This window comes from Papio anubis, chromosome 3 (assembly GCF_008728515.1).
Source record: "Papio anubis isolate 15944 chromosome 3, Panubis1.0, whole genome shotgun sequence".
In the NCBI taxonomy this organism is placed as follows: domain Eukaryota; kingdom Metazoa; phylum Chordata; class Mammalia; order Primates; family Cercopithecidae; genus Papio; species Papio anubis.
The window spans coordinates 120,091,934-120,117,298 of NC_044978.1; the positions used below are offsets into that span (position 1 = coordinate 120,091,934).

General features: G+C 38.6%; 1 protein-coding gene, 1 non-coding gene and 1 pseudogene across 15 annotated transcripts in view; 1 reads left to right on the forward strand and 2 right to left on the reverse strand.

Moving 5' to 3' along the window:
- CCDC158 (coiled-coil domain containing 158) overlaps positions 1-25,365 on the reverse strand; it is a 116,595-nt gene that overhangs the window by 30,307 nt on the left and 60,923 nt on the right. For all 13 annotated transcript variants that reach the window (XM_031664516.1, XM_031664514.1, XM_031664518.1 and 10 more), the window contains 5 exons: positions 21,417-21,569; positions 19,404-19,516; positions 10,383-10,541; positions 9,003-9,095; positions 8,310-8,435 (listed from right to left, as the gene is read on the reverse strand). In XM_031664516.1, the coding sequence (XP_031520376.1) occupies positions 8,310-8,435; positions 9,003-9,095; positions 10,383-10,541; positions 19,404-19,516; positions 21,417-21,569 (644 nt within the window). The remainder of the gene's footprint in view (positions 1-8,309; positions 8,436-9,002; positions 9,096-10,382; positions 10,542-19,403; positions 19,517-21,416; positions 21,570-25,365) is intronic.
- On the forward strand, positions 1,676-3,100 carry LOC103884387 (annotated as a pseudogene). The gene has a single exon (XR_646957.4). The product of XR_646957.4 is annotated as a sorting nexin-5 pseudogene (transcript).
- Positions 20,651-20,756, reverse strand: LOC116274290. The gene has a single exon (XR_004182922.1). It is a non-coding gene; the product is annotated as a U6 spliceosomal RNA (small nuclear RNA).

Consider the following 25,365-nt stretch of genomic DNA (forward strand, 5'->3'; position numbering starts at 1 on the left):
TTCTGTACTATGCTGAGCCTCATTTTAATGACACTAAAGGAATTAAGAAGGATAAAGAGGAAAGGACAGATAACATTAGATTAGTAATGCTAACAAAATTTTGGAAGATGGCAGGCAAATGGATAATTCATAATTAATTTAGCAAAACCAAGTTAAAACTTAAAGTACCTGCACAGAAGCTGCCGCTGTGAAGCAAGCTACTCTGCCTCTGAGTATTCCGAGAAGGCTCAGGAATTGGAGGTTTCATGTATTTCAAAGTCCAGGGTAAGAAACAGGACAGAAAAATTGGAGGATTGGCTAAGTCTATGGAAGAAGCTGTTAGAATCCCAGAAGCTGTCTCCATATACTCAGGTGATTACTCATTCTTTCCCCCTAAATGAATGTAGAGGCTTAACCTTTGGGTAAGGTTGAACCAAAGGACTTTGGACTCCATAGAGATATCTATCTTGGATAGCAGGAGTAAGGTTGCAAATGTTAAATATGAGTATTAAGTGAGACTGCATAGATAGATATATATTAATAGTTACCCTAGACTTCCTCTCCCACTCACTTAACAGAATTCTGACAGACTTATACCTATAAGTCAGGAATAAGAGATCCCTCTTTAGGGAAACTGATCAGCCCAAGACTAAAGACCTATAGATAACTTTTGGGTCCCTCAATAAAAAAGCAATACCTAACCATCTACCAGTTGAAAAGCCCTGACAACCTTACACAAAGCTTTCAATAGCTTTTTAGGGCCTCAGTCTTAAATATGAATGGATATCCAAGGGTCACCAAGCATTAAAAGAAAGTCTCTACAAAAACAAAACAATGAATTCCAAGAAACATTAATAATTCAGGTAACACAAAAAATTATTTAAAAACCAAAGTTAATATCCTTAAAGAGAAACAAGAAAGTATTGACTGGACATGGTGGCTCATGCTTGTAATCCGAATAGTTTGGGAGGCCGAGGCAGGCAGATCACTTGAGGTCAAGAGTTCGAGGCCAACCTGGCCAACATGGTGAAACCCCATCTCTACTAAAAATACAAAAATTAGCCAGATGTGGTGGGGGGTGCCTGTAATCCCAGCTACTCAGGAGGCTAAGGCATGAGAATTGCTTGAACCCAGGAGACGGAGGTTGTAGTGAGCTGAGATCGCGCAACTGTACTCCAACCTGGGTGACAGAGTAAGACTCCATCTCAAAAAACAAAACAAACAAAGAAAGTGTTGTATTCATGAAAGAACAGAAAGCTACATAAAGAGAAGACTTTAGAAAACAACAACAACAAAAATGAGCAAAAACTGGAAACATTCCCTTTGAAAACTGGCACAAGACAAGGATGCCCTCTCTCACCACTTCTATTCAACATAGTATTGGAAGTTCTGGCCAGGGCAATCAGGCAAGAGAAAGAAATAAAGGATATTCAAATAGGAAGAGAGGAAGTAAAATTGTCCCTGTTTGCAGATGACATGATTGTATATTTAGAAAACCCCATTGCCTCAGCCCAAAATCTCCTTAAGCTGATAAGCAACTTCAGCAAAGTCTCAGGATACAAAATCAATGTGCAAAAATCACAAGCATTCCTATACACCAATAACACACAGAGACCCAAACCATGAGTGAACTCCCATTTACAATTGCTTCAAAGAGAATAAATTACCTAGGAATACAACTTACAAGGGACGTGAAGGACCTCTTCAAGGAGAACTACAAACCACTGCTCAAGGAAATAACAGAGGACACAAACATGTAAGCCATTAAACCTTTTGAAGAGGCAGCTTTGCTGGTGGTATTGTCTTGTGCCACAGTGAGTCGTAGGTGAAATCTGAACCAAAAGTGAGTTTATGAAGACCGGTGGGCAGGAGCTCAAGAGCTGCAGGGTTGTCCTGCAGCCAGTGTCTGATGTGCCCCAGCTGGGAAGCTGATGAATAGCTGAGATCTGTATCTGTGGACCTGAATGTTGATCCCTCGCTTCAGATTGACATACCTGATGCACTCAGTGAGAGAGATAAAGTCAAATTTACAGTGCACACAAAGACCACACTGCCCACATTTCAGAGTCCAGAGTTTTATGTTACAAGGCAACATGAAGACTTTGTGTGGCTACATGACACTCTTACTGAAACAACAGACTATGCTGGGCTTATTATTCCACCTGCTCCTATGAAACCCAACTTCAGTGGTCCTCAAGAGAAGATGCAGAAACTGGGAGAAGATGAAGGGTCTATGACCAAAGAAGAATTTGTCAAGATGAAACAAGAACTGGAAGCCTACGTGTTGGGCGGAAAAATACTAAAGAGATGTTTGGTGGCTTCTTTAAAAGTGTGGTGAAAAGGCTAATGAATTCCTTTTTACTGGAGTCAGGGGGGTAGATGACTTATTTGACCAAGAGAAGAACTTCCTTATTAACTATTACAATAGGATCAAAGATTCTTGTGTGAAAGCTGACAAAATGACCAGATCTCATAAAAATGTTGCCGATGTCTATATCCACACTGCAGCCTGCTTATATAGCCTGGCTTTAGAAGAGCCCACAGTCATCAAAAAGTACCTATTGAAGGTTGCTGAGCTATTTGAAAAACTTAGGAAAGCAGAGGATCAAGTTTCATCAGATGAAGATTTGAAGCTAAGAGAGCTCCTCTGATACTACATGCTCAACATCGAAGCTGCTAAGGATCTCTTATACAGACGCACCAAAGCCCTCATTGACTATAAGAACTCAAACAAAGCTCTGGATAACACCCAGTTAAAGAGCAAAGACGTCAAGCTGGCTGAGGCATACCAGCAGGAGTGCTGCCAGAAATTTGAACAGCTTTCCGAATCTGCAAAAGAAGAACTGATATATTTCAAACCGAAGAGAGTGGCAGCATTTAGGAAGATTCTAATTGAAATGTCTGAACTGGAAATAAAACATGCCAGGAACAATGTCTCTCTTTTGCAGAGCTGTATTGACTTGTTCAAGAATAACTGATATGCCTTCACTCAGAAGAAAAGAAATGAATGTGAAAGAAAACCAAGCATCACTTGCACTTAAGTCATTACCATGGAAGATTTATTAGCTTTAGCTTTAGTTTAAAATTATGTGAATAAACATTTTGATTTCTACAAATCTTAAAAAAGAAGAGGACATAAACAAATGGAAAAACATTTGATGCTCATGGATAGGAAGAATCAGTATCGTGAAAATGGCCATATTGCCCAAAGTAATTGGTAGATTCAATGATATCCCCATCAAGCTACCATTCACTTTCTTCACAAAATTAGAAAAAACTACTTTAAATTTCATATGGAACCAAAAAGGAGCCCACATTGTCAAAACAATCCTAAGCAAAAAGAACAAAGCTGGAGGCATCATGCTACCTTACTTCAAACTATATTACAAGTCTACAGTAACCAAAACAGCATGGTACTGATACCAAAACAGAGATATAGACCAATGGAACAGAACAGAGGCTTCAGAAATAATGCGACACATCTACAACCATCTGATCTTTGACAAATCTGACAAAAACAAGCAATAGGGAAAGAATTCCCTATTTAATAAATGATGTTGGGAAAACTGGCTAGCCATATGCAAAAAACTGAAACTGGACCCTTTCCTTACACTTTATACAAAAATTAACTCAAGATGGATTAAAGGCTTAAACATAAGACCTAAAACCATAAAAACCCTAGAAGAGAACCTAGGCAATACCATTCAGGACGTAGGCATGGGAAACACCAAAAGCAATGACAACAAAAGCCAAAATTGACAAATGGGATCTAATTAAACTAAAGAGCTTCTGCACAACAAGATAAACTAGGCTGGATGCAGTGGCTCACGCCTGTAATCCCAGCATTTTGGGAGGCCAAGCTGGATGGATCACAAGGTCAAGCAATTGAGACCATCCTGGCCAACATGGTGAAATTCTGTCTCTCCTAAAAATACAAAAATTAGCTGGGCGTGGGGGCACATGCCTGTAGTCCCAGCTACTTGGGAGGCTGAGGCAGGAGAATCACTTGAACCCAGGAGACGGAGGTTGTAGTGGGCAGAGATCATGTCACTGCACTCTAGCCTGGTGACAGAACAAGACTCTGTCTCAAAAAAAAAGAAACTATCATCAGGGTGAACAGGCAACATACAGAATGGGAGAAAATGTTTGCAATCTATCTATTTGACAAAGGGCTAATCTCCAGAATCTACAAAAAAGCTTCAACAAATTTACAAGAAAAAAACAACTCCATCAAAAGGTAGGTGAAGGATATGAACAGACACTTCTCAAAAGAAGACATTTATGTAGCCAACAAACATGAAAAGAAGCTCATCATCACTGGTCATTACAGAAATGCAAATCAAAACCACAAAGAGATACCATCTCATATCAGTTAGAACGACAATCATTAAAAAGTCAGGAAACAACAGAGGCTGGAGAGGATGTGGAGAAATAGGAATGCTTTTACACTGATGGTGGGAGTGTAAATTAGTTCAACCATTGTGGAAGACAGTAGGGCAATTCCTCAGGGATCTAGAACCAGAAATACCATTTGATCTAGCAATCTCATTATTGGGTATATACCCAAAGGATCATAAATCATTCTACTACAAAGATATATGCACACGTATGTTTATTGCAGCACTATTCACAATAGCAAAGACTTGGAACCAACCCAAATGCCCAGCAATGATAGACTGGATAAAGAAAATATGGCACATACACACCGTGGAATACTATGCAGCCATAAAAAAGGATGAGTTCATATCCTTTGCAGGGACATGAATGAAGCTGGAAACCATCATTCTCAGCAAACTAACACAAGAACAGAAAACCAAACCCCACATGTTATCACTCATAAGTGGGAGTTGAACAATGGAAACACATGGACACAGGAAGGGGAACATTACACACTAGGGCCTGTCCAGGGGTGGGGGTCTAGGGGAGGGATAGCATTAGGAGAAATACCTAGTGTAGATGGCAGGTTGATGGGTGCAGCAAACCACCATGGCACATGTATACCTATGTAACAAACCTGCACAATCTGCACATGTATCCCAGAAGTTAAAGTATAATTTTAAAAAATTTAAAAAAAGAAAGAAAATTGTCTAGAACCCAAAATTATCCTGTAATTTTTTCACATACAGTGTCCAGACTCAGTTATTTAAAGAGGAAGCAGAGACCAAACAACAACGTGACTAGAAACCAAGGGAAAAAATCGACACAGGCTCAGAGGGGATTCAAATAATATAATCATCATGTGCCAATTTTTAAAACAGCTATTTTCTTACTCTGGGTTGTTATAGGGAAGTATCTTAGACTGGGTAATTTATAAACAACAGAAGTTTATTGTTCACAGTTCAGGCTGGGAAGTGCAAGATCAAGATGCCAGCAAATTCAGCATTTGGTGAGGAGCTCTTCCTCATAGATGGCACCTTCTATGTGTCCTCACATGGGAGAAGGGGCAAACAAGCTCTCTCAAGCCTCTTTCATAAAAGGGCACTAATGCCAGGCATGGCGGCTCACGCCTGTAATCCCAGCACTTTGGGAGGCCGAGGTAGGTGGATCACGACGTCGGGAAATCGAGACCATCCTGGCTAACATGGTGAAACCCCAACTCTACTAAAAAAAAAAATACTAAAAAAAAAAAAAAAAAAAAAATTAGCCGGGTGAGGTGGCGGGCGCCTGTAGTCCCAACTACTTGGGAGGCTGAGGCAGGAGAATGGCGTGAACCCAGAAGGCGAAGCTTGCGGTGAGCCGAGATCGCACCACTGCACTACAGCCTGGGCAACAGAGCGATACTCTGTCTCAAAAAAAAAAAAAGCACTAATACCATTTGTGAGGGCAAAGCCCTTATGACCCAATCACCTCCCACAGGTTCCACTTTGGGGTTTAGGTTTCAACATATGAATCTATGGGAAAACACAAACATTTGGACTATAACATATACTTAACAATACAAAAAAGTAAAAGATAATACTGAGAATTTCTGTAAAGATCTTGTTAAAAAACATTAATTAAATGGAAATCTAGTACTGAATACCACGATTTCTAAAATGAAGAACTTAATTGATGGGTTTAATACATTAGACTCAGGTGAAGGGAGAATTAATTATCTGGAAAATAGGCCAGAAAAGCACAGAGACAAAAGGATGGGCAAAAGTGAAAAGATTATAAAGATGTATAAGGTATGATGAAAAAACAATTAATACATGTGATTAGAGTCCCAGAGGGAAAAAAGAAAGTAGAGAAAACAAACTGAGTAGATAAGTGATGAAAATTTTCTCAAATTGATGGAGATTTCAATCCATGCATCAGGAAGACCACTACCCTTAAGCAAGACAGATACAAAGACCAGCACATCTAGGCACATGATAGGCAAACTGTTATACACCAAAACAAAGAGAAAATCTTGAAAACAGTCAGAGAAAAAACTACCTCCAAAATAGCAACAAGATTTACAATCGACTTATCAGTGGAAATAGTGGAAACCTGAAGACAATGTTCTACAGTGAATTCATTCATCCATGAGATAAATATTTACTGAATATATGCTAGACACTGTTATAGGTACTTGGCAAACATCAGTGAACAAAACAAAGAATGAATGTTACTTTTATTGTGTAAAATTATATAATAAACATTTTTAAGAGAAGGAATTAATTGTATAAAGCATGTCTGACAGTACATTTTTAAAATCTAGTTCATGTTTGCTGTTAGAATTATTATTTAAAAACTTAAGTTGAGGACAAGAGCAGTGGCCCCCACCTGTAATCCCAGCACTTTGGGAAGCCAAGGTGGGAGGATTGCTTGAGTCCAGGAGTTTGAGATAAGCCTGGGCAACATGGTGAAACTCTGTCTCTATAAGAAATACAAAAATTAGCCAGAAGTGGTGGCATGCACCTGTAGTCCCAGCTGCTAGGGAGGCTAAGGTAGGAGGATTGCTTGAGCCTGGCTGGTTCAAGCTGCAGTGAGCATGATTGCACCATTGCACTCCAGCCTGAGTGACAGAGCAAGACTCTGTCTCAGGAAAAAATAAATAAATAAACAAATAAATATTTAAGTTAAAATTTAAAGTTAAACAAGCTAATGACTAGTACTTTTTCAGTGATGGATGACATTCCTTATAATCAAGCAGAATCTATATATTAAGCTGCTAGGAAAAATCTAATAGATTTTGGGTAATTAAAAATCACAGAATTTCATAGCTAAACTTTCTTGGTGACCCTAGAGGTCATCTTGTCCAGACTACTCATTAGAGAGGAAAAGATCAAGGTGCAATGTGTTTAACTGACTTGCCCAAGGTCACACAAAGAGTTAAAAATATGGTTCCAGTGACTCCTGGTCAAATGTTCTTTGTTGTTGTTTGATTAGCAAAATTATTTTTGGAAAGGGGAGGGTAATTTAATTTTTATCAATGGAACATGTACATATTTTAAAAAATAAAATGATTTCATAACACTTAAAAAGCAGCAGTCTCCTACCCTTGCCCTGCGTATCTCTGAATTCCAGTCTCCAGAGAGAAACATGCTTAACTTCTAACACTAATATTATTAGTCTATTGTTTGATAGACTACTCTTTGTTGTATGATAGCTTATTTTTCAGTGCACACATCTTAAGTGTGTGAGAGGACTCCATTTTAGTCATTTAAACAGTACACAATTTTCGTTTAAATGGTACAGGTGAAACAACAGATTACTGGTGATCCTGTTGCTATATGTAAGATAGGACTTTTAACTAATTTAATTGATTTTCATGTGTGATTTATGGAATGTCTTATTTCTTTACAGTTGAATACTGGTTGCAAGGGATTTGTGATTTCATAAATACATATCTTCAGAGAAGACAAGGCTTGAATTTTACATTGCACATATTTTTTATAAGCATTAAAAGTATAAAAGGTTAAACTAAAAAATTTCCAAACTTTCTAATATTTTAATTAGAGGGAATAAAAGTATCTTATAATTAATAAAACTGTTATAAATAAGTTAACAAAGAAACTACAAATAGCAAATAATTTTCATTTTGGTAGAATATTAAATATACTACCAACTTGCCTTTGCCTTTTGAAGTGATGTTTATTTTAGCCATCTCACTATTTGCTTTGTAATCTGGAAATTCTTGTGATGGAAACAGCCAAAGAATTGAAGATAAGAAAACACCAAATAGTGAAGAAAATATTTTTATTCACCTGGACTCCATTGAATTTATAGGAAAATATATAAATCTAAAATCTAGTAATTGAAAATGCTATGGATATAGAGATATTATTTTTAGTGTAATTCTTTCTAATTTAAAATTACTTACATATATGTCATTTGCAAAATGGATCATAAGACTGGTTACTTACATGAGACAAGAAGCTGGCTGTAGACTGGGAAGATGGTACATTAGAATGAGAACGAGTAACAGATGCTGGCTGGAGAAGGCGTGGTTTCAATGAAGAATTTGAGGTGTATCCAGGGCCCTGAAGTTCCTGGAAAACAATATAGAGGTGAGCAAAATAACTGCCAGCCTACAATTATAAAGAATTGTGAAATCGAAATGTATTTTTTGATTTCACAGACAAAATCCATCATTGAGATTTAAAAATATGTCTGTAGCTTTAAACTATACTTCTTAAAATAGACATATATTTCAGTGTAAAATGTACGATTTTAAAAAAAACGTGTTTTGTCATGTAGATTACATCACTTTTGCTATTCCCCAAACAAGCAAATGTATTTGCACTTAGGGTTTTGTACTCGCTTGACTCCTGGGCATGGAAAACTCTTGCTTTGGGTATTCCCACGCAGGTACTAGTAAACTTGTTTGTATTTCACTCACTTATTTTAAACCAAGGATAGTGGTGCTTCTATCTGTTACCATATATGAAAAGGATAGGTATAGTATATAACAATGCACAGAGCTTATCATTGCTATTAATAGTATCAAGTAATGTTGAAATATCCTTGACTGTGTATCTATGGTACACAAGAGAATATAAAAGCATATCAAAGAAAGGCATTATTTTTGCTTAAACTACTATTTATGATGACCTTACTTTTATATCCAAAGTGTGTTGAAGTTTTAAGCGCACTGATTCTTGCTCCTGACGCTGTATTATATCTTGACATTCTGCAAACTGCAAAGATGCCTACAAAGGAGCAATCATAAATGGCTTATCTTCCATTCTTTATGCACTTATATTTTATTAACCTATAAATGCAGAGCTGCCATCTCTTCAAGAAATCTTCCTGCCCTTCCACCAAACTATATTACAATGATCTATTTATCTGTTTAATTCAGTGAACTGTGAGCAACTGGAGGCCACGTTTTTATCCTCTATACCCCCAGCAAATACATAGCTTTTAGTATGTGAAGGGCAAACAATGAATGAACTAAGGATGGAATGAGCAAACAGCTTTACCAAAGTATAAAAATTTATATTAAAATAACCACAACTGGCTGGGCATGGTGGCTCACGCCTGTAATCCCAGCACTTTGGGAGGCCGAGGCAGGCAGATCTTGAGGTCAGGAGATCTAGACCATCCTGGCTAACACAGTGAAACCACGTCTCTACTAAAAATACAAAAATTAGCTGGGCATGGTGGCACACACCTGTAGTCCCAGCTACTTGGGAGGCTGAGGCAGGAGAATCATTTGAACCCGGGAGGCAGAGGTTGCAGTGAGCTGAGATCGTGCCACTGCACTCCATCCTGGTGACAGAGCAAGACTCTGTCTCAAAATAAAATAAAATAAAATAACCACAACTGAAATTTACAGAGTCAATATAGCATGTTTTAAGAAACGAAGGTAGCAGAGGTGAGATCGCAAATTGTTGTATCTAACCATAAAGGCACTGCTTTCTTAGCAATCAAGGATGGTTTTGAAACAATTTTAGGCTTCCAGACTTTCTAGGTGACAGGAAGAGATATTTATTTTTCTACAATAAATGGCAATGAAAAACAGTATCACTGATCCTTCTCATTCTTTAAGCTATGTTTTCTATACGTACTTTCTGGACCCCACGAAGTGCCAGCCATTAGCATTACTTTATCATTTTATTGACATTATTAAGAGACTGTCTTCTACCAAGTGCCCAAGTCACTTTTTGGTGGTAAGTCAGGTGCTCATGGAGACATTTTTACTTATTCAGGTCACTAAGGGTATCAGGAACATCGTAACATCTTTGATCTTACTGCCCTGTGACTATGTTAGCCTGAAAAAGAAAACCTGGCAAAAAGTATGCATTATGACTACATTTTAAAATTCAGAAATGCCTTCTCTATAGGATAGGTATTTCCTCTGTGCTAGGTGATTGGGATACAACACAAATTGATATATTCAGTTCCTGTCTACACAGAGCTTTTGTTCAGAACAATTCTATTTGGTTAATAACAATTTAGTTGATAATTACTTTATATGTTTAGTTAATAATTACCTTATCCAGAGCAACTTCCATATTAGTAACCTTTTCTTTCAAACGGCGTTCCTGAGATCGCAGAACTTCCAACTCCCCAGCCATCTTGTTTTTTTCTGTGGCAACAGTACTCAATTCCTGACTGAGTTTACTCTTCTCTTCTTTCAGAAAATGTTTCTCCTACAATTATATGAGAGAAAAATATCAGAAATCACCTGCTGATGTAGATGCTAAAAGGTAACAGAAATATAAAATTTTTGTTTAAGGGACCCAGAACTAGATAAGTTTAATTTATATGCCATTTAATTGCTTCTGAGTTGTGGTTGGGAGCTGATGGGAGTATGTTATTATGTACTCTCTCCTATTTTAATCATTGCTGGTATTATTACTTCTTTCTAGTCTTAATACATCTTTGATAAAATCTACAAAATATGAAATAACTATATTGTCCTAAAAAGACAGTGTTTTAGTGAATTGGGATCAAATAATCGTATATCAAATTTTACTAAAATTTATTTTAAACAACAGAGATTTTCAAAATATGCATTACTTGAAAGTTTTATGGATTTCTATTTTGTTTCAAGGTTGAATATTCATTTCACAAATACCTACTGCAGACCCTGTGACAGAAAAACAAATGAGACATATAGTTCCTGCCCGCAAGTCACTTAACAGCCCAATGATGACAGTGAGCTTACTGATCTAATAGTCTCTGCTATTAAACAACATTTCATTAAAATTAGTTCATCCCTCCAAAAAAGCACCATGGAATATGTATACAAAAATAATAAATGCATAGTTGTCAAGTTAAAATACAGACATCAGTTCGTTGAGTCTACATTTCTTTAAATATGTATTTTTTCATAGCGAAAAACGTTTATTGTAAATAAGGTAGAAGGTGTTGCTACTGTAAAATGCAAAAAAGTTTTCCTTTTCTGATTAGATTAGGCAGAAAAGGCTTCAGAAGGAAAGGGGGATTAATTGTATAGGCTTTCTCCTTTGCGTTTGGAGGGAATATCATAGAGCTATGATGAATATTTTCTTTTCAGCAGGGCAGGCATCTTTGTTGACAGCAGGCAGTAACCTCTTAAAGCTGTAAGTGCCATCAGGAAGGATAAGCACTACTTTAGGTTCCCAAAGGCCAAAAAAAAAAAAGGAGAAAGAAAAAAATGAATTCAGGATAAGAGAAAGGAAGGCAAGAAAAAATTGGAAAGAAGAAATAAAGAAAGAAGAAATAAGTCTACATGATAAGGGGTATGCACAAATGTAGGTTTATACTTGTTAATATTTAGTTGCAAATACTCTGAAGTATTTTGATACCTCATCATGGATAGTAAATTAGCAATTACTTTGGTTGCACTTATTTTCTACTTGTTATTTACTTTCTCACCTCTGTTATAGTCTGTTCTGTTATAAATCTTCTTCCAAAATACACACTTTTTCCAAAGTAATGGATATACCAGGGAACATTTGAGTATTAGGCAAATTTCATGGTTGCTTATTCGTGAATGAGTCTCATTCATGAGAAACACTAGGTCAATGCAGAAAACTCAACCTAGCTAAACACAGCTGCATAAGAATACACAAGAAGCATACATGCACACCAACACCCACCTACCAGCTACCTCAGTTTTACCATGTGTTATGAACCACATCCATGCACATGCAATGTTACAGGAAACTCTCCTTCTACTCCTCCACAATAACATACAAGCTGCATATACACTTAAGAAAACTTCTGGTCATTTTTAAGACAAAGAGCTATACTTATTGTTGTATTTATATATTTCTTAACAATTTAGTATGTGTAAAACTGCTATTGTTTTTATTAGGTTCCTATTTTTTTATGCATCACAAATGAAATTTGTTAGTGTGGTGCTCCTGATCCCATTGTTCCCATAAGCCCTGTGGTTTTTATTACACAATTTTGCATAGCACAACGATTTCAGAAACATGTATGTCACATTATAATGGAACTCACTGTATTTTGTTTATAATCATTTCTTGCCTCTACCAAGAATGTTCTTTTTCCCATTTCCCACGTTTTGTTTTGTTTTGTTTTGTTTGGTGTGTAGAATCTTTTATCCCAATAAGAAGATATTCAATACATGGAATGGTTATTATAAGACTTGTGTATTGCCCCAGATTTGAACTAGATTCCATGGAATCTGACAGTGTCTCATATTTACTTTATTTTGGCATTTTAATAATTAAGCAGCTAGCAATGTTAACAGATTTTCATATGTATTTCGTCTGCCATTTGTATTTCTTCTTTTATAAACTTTCCATTCATGTTTTTTGATCATTTGCATTATTAGTCTTTTTTTAAATTGATTTTTAAGGCCAAATCAAATGCTGATTTGATCCTGATTCAAGTATAAGAAATATTCTACAGGAAACTTTAAAATATTATAAAAGTGTTGATTCTGGTTGGTTCTGATTTGAACTGATTCACTGAATTGTTTTATTCATCCACTTAATTACCGTTCATCAGGCTTCTACTACATGTTCAAACTCAAAACATTCTCATAGGCACTGGAGATATAACAATAGCTGCTGTTTCTGGTCCAAGTTGATGCAGACCTGTAGCAGAGAAAAATAATGAACAAGCAATTGTAGACAGGATCATTTGCCGATTAAACAAATGTAGATTCTTTTTTCTGTTGGCATTCATTAACGCCTTTCCTAGTAAATAATGCTTTCCTTTTTTGTTATTTATTTATTTTTTATACTTTAAGTTCTAGGGTACATATTGCACAATGTGCAGGTTTGTTATATATACATGTGCCATGTTGATGTGCTGCGCCCATTAACTCGTCATTTACATTGGTATATCTCCTAATGCTATCCCTCCCCTACCCCCTCCCCACAATACGACCTGGTGTGTGACGTTCCCCTTCCTGTGTTCAAGTGATCTCATTGTTTCAATTCCCACCTATGAGTGAGAACATCACATTATTTGGTTTTTCTGTTCTTCGACAGTTTGCTGAGAATGATGGCTTGCAGCTGCATCATGTCTCTACAAGGACATGAATATCCCTTTTTTATGGCTGCATGGTATTCCATAGTATATGTATACATTTTCTATTAATCAGTCTGTCACTGATGGACATTTGGGTTGATTCAAGTCTTTGCTATTGTGAATAGTGTGCCGCCAATAAACATCGTGTGCATGTGTCTTTATAGCAGCATGACTTATAATCCTTTGGGTATATCTCCAGTAATGTGGGATGGCTGGGTCAAATGGTATTTCTAGTTCTAGATCCTTGAGATTACCACACTTATTTTCCCACAATGGTTGAGACAGTTTACAGCCATAACAGTGTAAGAGTGTTCCTATTTCTCCACATCCTCTCCAGCACCTGTTGTTCCCTGATTTTTTTAATGATTGTCATTCCAACTGGTGTGAGATGGTATCTCATTGTGGTTTTGATTTGCATTTCTCTGATGGCAAGTGATGAGGAGCATTTTTCATGTGTCTGTTGGCTGTATGAATGTCTTCTTTTTTGAGGTAATTTCATATCCTTGCCCACTTTTGATGGGGTTGTTTGTTTTTCTTGTAAATTTGATTGAGTTCTTTGTGGGTTCTGGATATTAGCCCTTTGTTAGATGAGTAGATTGCAAAATTTTCTCCCATTCTGTAGGTTGCCTGTTCACTCTGATGGTAGTTTCTTTTCACCATTGCAGAAGCTCTTTGGTTTAATTAGATCCCATTTGCTGTCAATTTTGGCTTTTGTTGCCGTTGCTTTTGGTGTTTTAGACATGAAGTCCTTGCCCATGCCTATGTCCTGAATAGTATTACCTAGGTTTCTTCTAGGGTTTTATGGTTTAGGTCTAATATTTAAGTCTCTAATCCATCTTGAATTAATTTTAGCATAAGGAGTAAGGAAAAGATCAGTTTCAGCTTTCTACTTATGGCCCCAACCATTTCCCAGCACCACTTATTAAATAGAGAATACTTTCCCCATTTCTTGTTTTGTCAGGCTTCTCAAAGATCAGATGGCTGTAGATGTGTGGCATTATTTCAGGGCTGTTGTTCTGTTCCATTGGTCTATATCGCTGTTTTGGTACCAGTACCATGCTGTTTTGGTTACTGTAGCCTTGTAGTATAGTTTGGAGAGTCAAAGGGTGGTAGTGATGCCTCCAGCTTGAAAGTTTCTTTGACAGGATTGTCTTGGCAATGCGGGAGTTTGGTTCCATATGAACTTTAAAAGCAGTTTTTTCAATTCTGTGAAGAAACTCATTGGTAACAATGGGGATGGCATTGAATGTATAAATGACCTTGGGCAGTATGGCCATTTTCACAATATTGATTCTTCCTATCCATGAGCATGGAATATTCTTCCATTTGTTTGTGTCCTCTTTTGTTTCACTGAGAGCGAAATTGGTTTGCGGATTTTCTCCTTGGGAGTCCTTTACATCCCTTGTAAAGTTAGATTCCTAGGTATTTTATTCTCTTTGAAGCAATTGTGAATGGGAGTTCATTTTGCATGATTTGGTTCTCTGTTTGTCTGTTACTGGTGTATAAGAATGCTTGTGAGTTTTTGCACATTGATTTTATATCCTGAGACTTTGCTGAAGTTGCTTATCAGCTTAGGAGATTTTGGGCTGAGACAATGGGGTTTTTCTAAATAGGGCAATCAATGTCATCTGCAAACAGGGACCAATTTGACTTCTTTTCCTAACTGAATACCCTTGATTTCTTTCTCTTGCCTGATTGCCTAGCCAGGAACTTCCAACACTATGTTGAATAGGAGTGGTGAGAGAGAGGGCATCCCTGTTGTGCCAGTTTTTCAAAGGGAATGCTTCCAGTTTTTGCCCATTCAGTATGATATTGGCTATAGTTTGTCATAAATAGCTCTTGTATTTTGAGATACGTTCCATCAATGCCGAATTTTATTGAAGGTTTTAGCATGAAGGGCTGTTGGGTGTGAGCCTTTTCTGCATCTATTGAGATAATCATGTGGTTTTTGTCTTTGGTTCTGTTTATATGCTGGATTATGTTTATTGAGTAGCATATGTTGAACCAGCCTTGCATCCCAGGGATGAAGCCCATTTGATCATGGTGGATAACCTTTTTGATGTGCTGCTGGATTCAGTTTGCCAGTATTTTATTGAGGATTTTTGCATCGATGTTCATCAGGGATATTGGTCTAAAATTCTCTTTTTTTGTTGTATCTCTGCCAGGCTTTTGTATCAGGATGATGTTGGCCTTGTAAAATGAGTTAGGGAGGATTCCCTCTTTTTCTATTGATTGGAATAATTTCAGAAGGAATGGTATCAACACCTCCTTGTACCTCTGGTAGAATTCGCCTGTGAATCTGTCTGGTCCTGGACTTTTTTTGGTTGGTAGGCTATTAATTATTGCCTCAATTTCAGAGCCTGCTATTGGTCTATTCAGGGATTCAACTGCTTCCTGGTTTAGTCTTGGGAAAGTGTAAGTGTCCAGGAAATTATCCATTTCTCCTAGGTTTTCTAGTTTATTTGCATAGAGGTGTTTACAGTATTCTCTGATAGTAGTTTGTATTTCTGTGGGGTTGGTGGTGATATCCCCTTTATTATTTTTTATTGTATCTATTTGATTCTTCTCTCTTTTTTTTTCTTTATTAGTCTTGCTAGCAGTCTATCAATTTTGTTGATGTTTTCAAAAAACCAGCTCCTGGATTCATTGATTTTTTGGAGGGTTTTTTGTGTCTCCGTCTCCTTCAGTTCTGCTCTGATCTTAGTTATTTCTTGCCTTCTGCTAGCTTTTGAATGTGTTTGCTCTTGCTTCTCTAGTTCTTTTAATTGTGATGTTAGGGGGTCAATTTTAGATCTTTCCTGCTTTCTCTTGTGGGCATTTAGTGCTATAGATTTCCCTCTACACACTGCTTTAAAAGTGTCCCAGAGATTCTGGTATGTTGTATCTTTGTTCTCATTGGTTTCAAAGAACATCTTTATTTCTGCCTTCATTTCATTATGTACCCAGTAGTCATTCAGGGGCAGGTTGCTCAGTTTCCATGTAGTTGAGTGGTTTTGATTGAGTTTCTTAGTCCTGAGTTCTAGTTTGATTGCACTGTGGTCTGAGAGACAGTTTGTTATAATTTCTGTTCTTTTACGTTTGCTGAGGAGTGCTTTACTTCCAACTACGTGGTCAATTTTGGAATAAGTGTGATGTGGTGCTGAGAAGAATGTATATTCTGTTGTTTTGGGGTGGAGAGTTCTGTAGACGTCTATTAGGTCCACTTGGTGCAGAGTTGTGTTCAATTCCTGGATATCCTTGTTAACTTTCTGTCTCGATCTGTCTAATGTTGACAGTGGGGTGTTAAAGTCTCCCATTATTATTGTACGGGAGTCTACGTCTCTTTGTAAGTCTCTAAGGACATGCTTTATGAATCTGGGTGCTCCTGTATTGGGTGCATATATATTTAGGATAGTTAGCTCTTTCTGATGAATTGATCCCTTTACCATTATGTAATGGTCTTCTTTGTCTCTCGCTTTGATGATTTAAAGTCTGTTTTATCAGAGACTAGGATTGCAACCCCTGCTTTTTTTTTTTTGTTTTCCATTTGCTTGGTAGATCTTCCTCAATCCCTTTATTTTGAGCTGATGTGTGTCTCTGCATGTGAGATGGGTCTCCTGAATACAGCAAACTGATGGGTCTTGACTCTTTATCCAATTTGCCAGTCTGTGTCTTTTAATTGGACCATTTAGTCCATTTACATTTAAGCTTAATATTGTTACGTGTGAACTTAATGCTGTCATTATGACATTAGCTGGTTATTTTGCTAGTTAGTTGATGCATTTTCTTCCTAGCATCGCTGGACTTTACATTTTGGCATGTTTTTGCAATGGCTGGTACCTGCTGTTCCTTTCCATGTTTAGTGCTTCCTTCAGGATCTCTTGTAGGGCAGGCCTGGTGGTGACAAAATCTCTAAGCATTTGCTTATCTGTAAAGGATTTTATTTCTCCTTCACTTATGAAACTTAGTTTGGCTGGATATGAAATTCTGGGTTTAAAATTCTTTTCTTTAAGAATGTTGAATATTGGCCCCCACTCTCTTCTGGCTTGGAGAGTTTCTGCCGAGAGATCTGCTGTTAGTCTGATGGGCCTCCCTTTGTGGGTAACCCGACCTTTCTCTCTGGCTGCCCTTAACATTTTTTCCTTCATTTCAACTTTGGTGAATCTGACAGTTATGTGTCTTGGAGTTGCTCTTCTCGAGGAGTATCTTTATGGTGTTCTCCGTATTTCCTGAATTTGAATGTTGACCTGCCTTACTAGGTTGGGGAAGTTCTTCTGGATGATATCCTGCAGAGTGTTTTCCAACTTGGTTCCATTTTCCCCGTCACTTTCAGGCACACCAATCAGATGTAGATTTGGTCTTTTCACATAATCCCATATTTCTTGGAGGCTTTGTTCATTTTTTTCTCTATGCTTCTCTTCTCGCTTCATTTCATTCATTTGATCTTCAATCTCTGATACTCTTTCTTCCAGTTGATCAAGTCAGTTACTGAAGCTTGTGCATTTGTCACATAGTTCCCGTGTTATGGTTTTCATCTCTATCAGTTTTTTTAAGGACTTCTCTACATTGGTTATTCTACTTAGCCATTCATCAAATCTTTTTTCAAGGTTTTTAGTTTCTTTGCACTGGTTACATAGGTCCTCCTTTAGCTCTGAGAAGTTTGATCGACTGAAGCTTTCTTCTCTCAACTCGTCAAAGTCATTCTCGGTCCAGCTTTGTTCTGTTGCTGGCGATGAGCTGCATTCCTTTGGACGGGGAGATGCGCTCTGATTTTTTTGAATTTCCAGCTTTTCTGCACTGCTTTTCCCCCATCTTTGTGGTTTTATCTGCCTTTTGTCTTTGATGATGCTGACGTACTGATGGGTTTTGGTGTGTTTGTCCTTTCTGTTTGTTAGGTTTCCTTCTAACAGTCAGGACCCTCAGCTGCAGGTCTGTTGGAGTTTGCTTGAGGTTTACTCCAGACCCTGTTTGCCTGGGTATCAGCAGCGAAGGCTGCAGAAGATAGAATATTGCTGAACAGCGAGTGTTGCTGTCTGATTCTTGCTCTGGAAGCTTCGTCTCAGGGATGTACCCAGTTGTGTGAGGTGTGAGGTGTCGGTCTGCACCTAGTGGGGGATGTCTCCCAGTTAGGCTACTCAGGGGTCAGGGACCCACTTGAGCAGGCAGTCTGTCCGTTCTCAGATCTCAACCTCCATGCTGGGAGATCCACTGCCCTCTTCAAAGCTGTCAGGCAGGGACGTTTACCTCTGCTGAGGTTTCTGCTACTTTTTGTTTATCTATGCCCTGTCCCCAGAGGAGGAGTGTACAGAGGCAGGCAGGCCTCCTTGAGCTGTGGTGGGCTCCACCCAATTCGAGCTTCCCAGAGGCTTTGTTTACCTACTTAAGCCTCAGCAATGGTGGGCACCCCTCCCCCAGCCTCGCTGCTGCCTTGCAGTTAGATTTCAGACTGTTGTGCTAGCAATGAGGGAGGCTCCGTGTGCGTGGGACCCTCCGGGCCAGGTGTGGGATATAATCTCCTTGTGTGCCATTTGCTAAGACCCTTGGTAAAGCGCAGTATTAGGGTGGGAGTTACTCCATTTTCCAGGTGTTGTGTGTCTCACTTTCCTTTTGCTAGGAAAAGGAATTCCTTTCCCCCTTGTGCTTCCCAGGTGAGGTGATGCCTCGCCCTGCTTCAGCTCTTGCTGGTCAGGCTGCACCCACGGACCAGCACCAACTGTCCGACACGCCCCAGTGAGATGAACCCAGTACCTCAGTTGAAAATGCAGAAATCACCCGTCTTCTGTGTTGCTCACGCTGGGAGCTGGAGGCTGGAGCTGTTCCTATTTGGCCATCTTGGGCACGCCCCCCCCATGTTTAAAATAGTAGCTGTCTTTCATCATTCTGCTCAAATGCTTTTCTAGGAACTTTTCCCTTGTTCTCTCACCTAGAAATAAGCTTTCCTCTTCCCCTTGCACTTTGCATCTCTGCTTCATCTTATTCTGCCTTGTGGTCTGTCCGTGAGTGAACATGTTGGTTTCCCCATTCTGAGGACAGCGACCCACCTTATTTGCATTTGTCATTGCCTCTTCCAAAAACTGTATCTTGCTCTGAAGGGCATCTATCTGACCTCTTTTGGCTGTGATTTGCTTTTGCATCCCCATTGCCACTTTCATAGCTGGAAAAAAAAAAAAGAGGCAAACTATGCCTTAGGTTCTTAAGTTTGAGAGACTATGGTAATTTGATGGTTAAACTTTATGAGAAGGTGACAAGTAAGATCCTCCAAGTTATCTGGGCAATTTCAAGGAAAAGATCATAGACAAATGTCTTCGGTTTTCATAATATTGGAATATAATAACTTTTAACTACTACTAGAGATTTTTAGCTGGGAAACATACATATAATCATGTTTTACAGGGTTTTTGCCACTGGGATTAATTTCATTGACCATGATACGTTGCCACCTTTCCAGTAATAACAATAACATTGACTAAACTCATACTTACACATGTAGGGAAATTTATAATATATAATACGTGTGTGTGTGTAGATATGGGGGGTGTCACATAAAGAATAACATATGTTTTATTACTAAAATGATTTTTCCAGAAACTCATACTTAAAATACTGCATGAGACATCTAGTGTATCTTTTTAAAGGGTCCGTGATATCACAAACCCTCCAATTTTTATTCTCATGATTGTTGTCATGTGCTTGGAACTCACTACCATCTCAGTAGCCAAACTGCCAGCATAAGCATATCTGATTTTTTTTTCCTTATAGTCAGCTGAGGAAAAAGGACTGAAAATGCCACAGCTTAGAGTCCAGTCTGGCTATAACTTAGAGGTTAAAAAGAAAAATGAAAATATACCATTCATTATAAACAAGCCATCAGAATGAAAGGTCTGACTTCTCATTAACAAGATATAGTTCTTCTATCTAAACTGTCAAAACAGGGACTGTATATTGATTTATTAATAGGTTAAAAGTCTGACATCATTTGCTCACCACTTTGAAGAATTATGGGCTGATTAAGTGGATCATGGTTGGCCTTGAAAGGTAATTTTCTCAAACAAATGTTTTTTTTTATTTAAAGTTGATTTAAAAAATAAAAACAAGAATTTGAATGAGAATACAAGGGTTCTAGGTAACTTAATAATTGTAATGTCCCTGGGGTGGTTGTGAAGATGCCCGAAAGTAAGGCAGGGTTGCTGTCTGGGGAGTAGGGGCAGCAGACCCCAAAAGACCTCTCGAGCGACTTCTCCAAACCCAACGAGTTTATCTGTGTTAACCAGTAAAGGGCCAAACCACACAAAATATGAAACACATCAAGAATTTGTGGTCGTCTTTGCACAGAGACTATGGTAATCTTCTTTATATTGTTCTAATTTTAGTATAAGTGCTGCCAAAGCGAGCACAAAAATAAATCTTCTGATATTAAAAAATATTGAGAAACGGAAAAATGTACACTTTAATTAGATAAATATTAATTCCTATGGTCAGCTAATACGGTCATGTCAACAATTATATGAATAACATGAACTGGAAGATAACCTTTTTATCTCTCTGCATTAGTATGGGCAGCAAGGTAAAAGGGGAATAAGTATAGGTGGTGAGAAGAGTCCCCTCACCTAACAATTCAATTTCCAGGATTCCTTCTCATTTTTATCACAGTGAAGGAATCAAGAACTGCCAACTAGCCACAGACCTACAGTTTATATAATGTACATGTTGAAAAATAAAGGGTTGAATGGAAATTACTGGTAACTTGTATTTATATCCTTAAAAATAATTACTTGACATTAATGGATACTGAGATCTGTTAGAAATTACTGAAATAGCCACAGGAAAGGAAAGATTCAGATAGCTTAGGGATTAAATTAACTCCATGGCAATTTCCCTAAAAACAATTAACTACTGCTACATAACATCCATCATCAATACCTACTATTGTATATTTCTCATATCATTTAGCACTGTGAAGAGGTGGTAGGTAATGTATTTGGGTTTGTGTTTTAACGAATTTAGACCATTAAATTAAAAACAGAAGAAAAAATTTTACATCTAACAGAGCATACCATGACCATCAGATCCTTCCATTGATTTTAATGTATTTCTTGTCTGTTCTAGTTCAGACTGTGCAGATTTTAACTGCATTTTCAGCTTATTTGTAGTCATTTCCATTTCTTCACTTTTGTTTCGGAAATTCCTTTTTAAGACTTCATACTCCTCTATACAATGTGATAATCAATAACAGATGGTTACTTTTTTCTATCCCATTGTTAATTAAGTACATTTTATCTGTAATTAATGATCACAGAATTTTAGAAATGGAAGATAACTCATTTAATTACATCTTCCTTTGTTACAGAAATGAGATGTACATACACAATTCCAGGGATATGACTCTTTCTTTTTAATCTGCTTGGGTGGATCCTATTCCTCCTTTACCCACTTAGTACTCATTGTTTTTTCCCAAACATTGTAATTAGTTTGCAGTTATTTCATCTTAAACCTTCTTCTTGGATGACCATGTCCACTAGAGTAGACTTAACCACCATCTGCTGGTAGATGAATCTCCATGACACTATAAATAACCTGAGGCTGCCATCTGTCTTATCTGACTTATCTCCAGTATCTATGAAAACACCTGGCACAAACTCATCATTTGATATACTAGAATACACACACGCACACACACACACACATTTATTTATATGTATCTACTTCTATGATTAGATTTATATGTAAAAGGATCAAAGCTCCAGCTCCCTTTGTCCAGACATCTCCATGTAGATGTCCTCATGCTACCTGAAACCAACTGCCTCACAGTGACTACATCTCATCCTCCAGCCCTCAAGCCTGCCTTTCCTTTTGGTTCCCTCTCTCAGTTGCTGAGACTGATTTTCCAATACCACAAACTGAAATCCTGAAACCTACACTTAATCCCTGCAATAACTAAGTCCTGTTGATTTAACCTCCAAAAATATTCTTAATTCTTTCCTTCCATTCTCACTGCCGCTGCCTTAGTTCAAGTCCTCATTCTATTTATCTGGGACTACTGCAAAAATCCTCCTTAACTGCTTGGTCTGCCTTTCTTTTCTCTAATTTACTTACTAACACAGTCCATCTAAAATCTGACAGAAAATCTCCTACTTAATATCCTTTGTGGGCTCCACATTACCCAGCTCTACCTATCTATTCTGCCTTATTTCTTAGCCCTCATTCATTTGTACTTTTGCTCCAAGTAATACTTCTCAGGTCACATTTTGATATTTCATGGCTTCATGCATTTGCCCATAATGTTCTCTCTGCCTGGAATGTCCCCTGCACTTCTTTTTCACCTGCTGAATTCCTTTTCCTCTTTCAAGCCCAGTACAGACGTCACTCCCTACAGGAGGTAAATTCTGTATCCTCTGTGCTATCTTTGTATTCAATAACTTTCATTGTGCCTCACACACTAGTTTATCTAGGTTTATCTCCCCACTAGACTGTGAGCTTCATTGTGGGGTTTCCAAGTTCTATCACAGTGTCTTGCACATAGTAAATGCTCAGTAACTTCTGACTTTATGAAGTACATGATACTTCATACCATACTAATATGGTTTGGCTCTGTGTTCTGACCCAAATCTCATGTCCTATTGCAATTCCCAGTGTTGGAGGAGGGGCCTTGTGGGAGGTGATTGGATCATGGGGAAGGATTTCCCCCTTACTGTTCTTGTGATAGTGTGTGAGTTCTCATGAGATCTGGTTGTTTGAAAGTGTGTAGCACCTCCCTCTTCGCTCTCTCTCTCTTTCTACTGCTACCATGTGAAGATGTGCTTGCTTCCCCTTCACCTTCCACCATGATTATGTTTTCTGAGACCTACCAGCCATGCTTCCTGTGCAGCCTGCAGAACTGTGAGTCAATTAAACCTCTTTTCTTCACAAATTACTCATTCTCAGGTAGTTCTTTATAGCAATGCAAAAAATGAACTAATACAGAAAATTGGTACCAGAGAAGTAGGATACTGCTCTACAGATACCTGAAAATGTGAAAGTAGCTTTGGAACTGGGTAACAGATACAGGTTGTAACAATTTGGAGAGATCAGAAGAAGACAGGAAGATGTGGGAAAGTTTGGAACTTCCTAGAAACTTGTTAAATTGTTGTGACCAAAATGCTGACAGTGATATGAACAATGAAGTCCAGGCTGAAGAAGTCTCAGATGGAGATGAGGAACTTATTGGGAACTGAAGTAAAGATCATTCTTGCTATGCTTTAGCAAAGAGATTGGCAGCACTGTGCCCCTGCTCTAGGAATCTATGGAACTTTGAACTGGAGAGAGGTGATTTAGGGTATCTAGCAGAAGAAATTTCTAAGCAGCAAAGTGTTCAAGATGTGGCCTGGCTGCTCCTAAAAGCCTATGCTCATTTGCATTAAAAAAGAAATAACCTGAAGCTAGAACTTATATTTAAAAGGGAAGTAGAGCAAAAAAGTTTGGAAAATTTGCAGCCCAACCATGCAGTTGAAAAGAAAAATCCATTTTCTGGGGAGAAATTCAAGGCTGCAGAAATTTGCATAAGAGGAGCCAAATGTTCACAGCCAAGACAATGGGGAAAATGCCTCCAGGTCATTTCAGAGACCTTCTCAGAAGCCACTCCCATCACTTGCCTGGAGGCCTAGAAGGGAAAAAATCATTTTGTGGGCCAGATCCAGAGCCCTGCTGCTCCATGCAGTCTTGGGACATGGTGCCCGGCATTTCAGCTGCTCCAATTCCAACTGTGGTTAACAGGGGCCAAGGCCCAGCTCGGGCTGTTGTTTCAGAGAGTGCAAGCCCCAAGCCTTGGCAGCTTCCATGTGGTGTTGGGGCTGTGGGTGTACAGAGGGCAAGAGTTGAGGCTTGGGAGCCTCCATCTAGATTTCAGAGGATATATGTAAATGCCTGGATGTCCAGGCAGAAGTCTGCTGCAGGAGCAGAGCCCTCATGGAGAACCCCCACTAGGGAAGTGCAGAGGGGAAATGTGGGGTTGGGACCCCCACACAAAGCCTGCACTGGAGCACTGCCCAGTGGAGCCATGAGAAGTGGGCCACTGTCCTCCACACCCCAGAATGGTAGATCCATAGATCCACTGACAGCTTTGCACTGTGTGCCTGGAAAAGTCACAGGCACTCAGTGCCAGCCCATGAAAGCAGCCACGGGGTCTGTACCCTGCAGAGTCACAGAGGCAGAGCTGCCCAAGGCTTTGGAAGCCCACCCCTTACATGAGCATGCCCTGAATGTGAGACATGGAGTCAAAGGAGATTATTTTAAAGCTTAGAAATTTAATGACTGCCCTGTAGGGTTTCGGACTTGCATGGGCCCTGTAGCCCCTTTGCTTTGGCCAATTTATCTCTTTTGGAACAGGAACATCTACCCAATACTGGTACCCTCAATATATCTTGGAAGTAACTAACTTGTTTTTTATTTTACAGGCTCATAGGTAGAAGGGATTTGCCTTGTCTCAGATGAGACTTTGGACTTGGACTTTTGAGTTAATGCTGGAATGAGTGAAGACTTTGGGGGACTATTGGGAAGGCGTGATTGTGTTTTGAAATGTAAGAAGGACATGAGATTTGGGAGGGCCCAGGGTCAGAATGATATGGTTTGGCTCGGTGTCCCGACTGAAATCTCATGTCCTGCTGTATTAATGACTGCCCTGTAGGGTTTCGGACTTGCATGGGCCCTGTAGCCCCTTTGCTTTGGCCAATTTATCTCTTTTGGAACAGGAACATCTACCCAATACTGGTACCCTCAATATATCTTGGAAGTAACTAACTTGTTTTTTATTTTACAGGCTCATAGGTAGAAGGGATTTGCCTTGTCTCAGATGAGACTTTGGACTTGGACTTTTGAGTTAATGCTGGAATGAGTGAAGACTTTGGGGGACTATTGGGAAGGCGTGATTGTGTTTTGAAATGTAAGAAGGACATGAGATTTGGGAGGGCCCAGGGTCAGAATGATATGGTTTGGCTCGGTGTCCCGACTGAAATCTCATGTCCTGCTGTA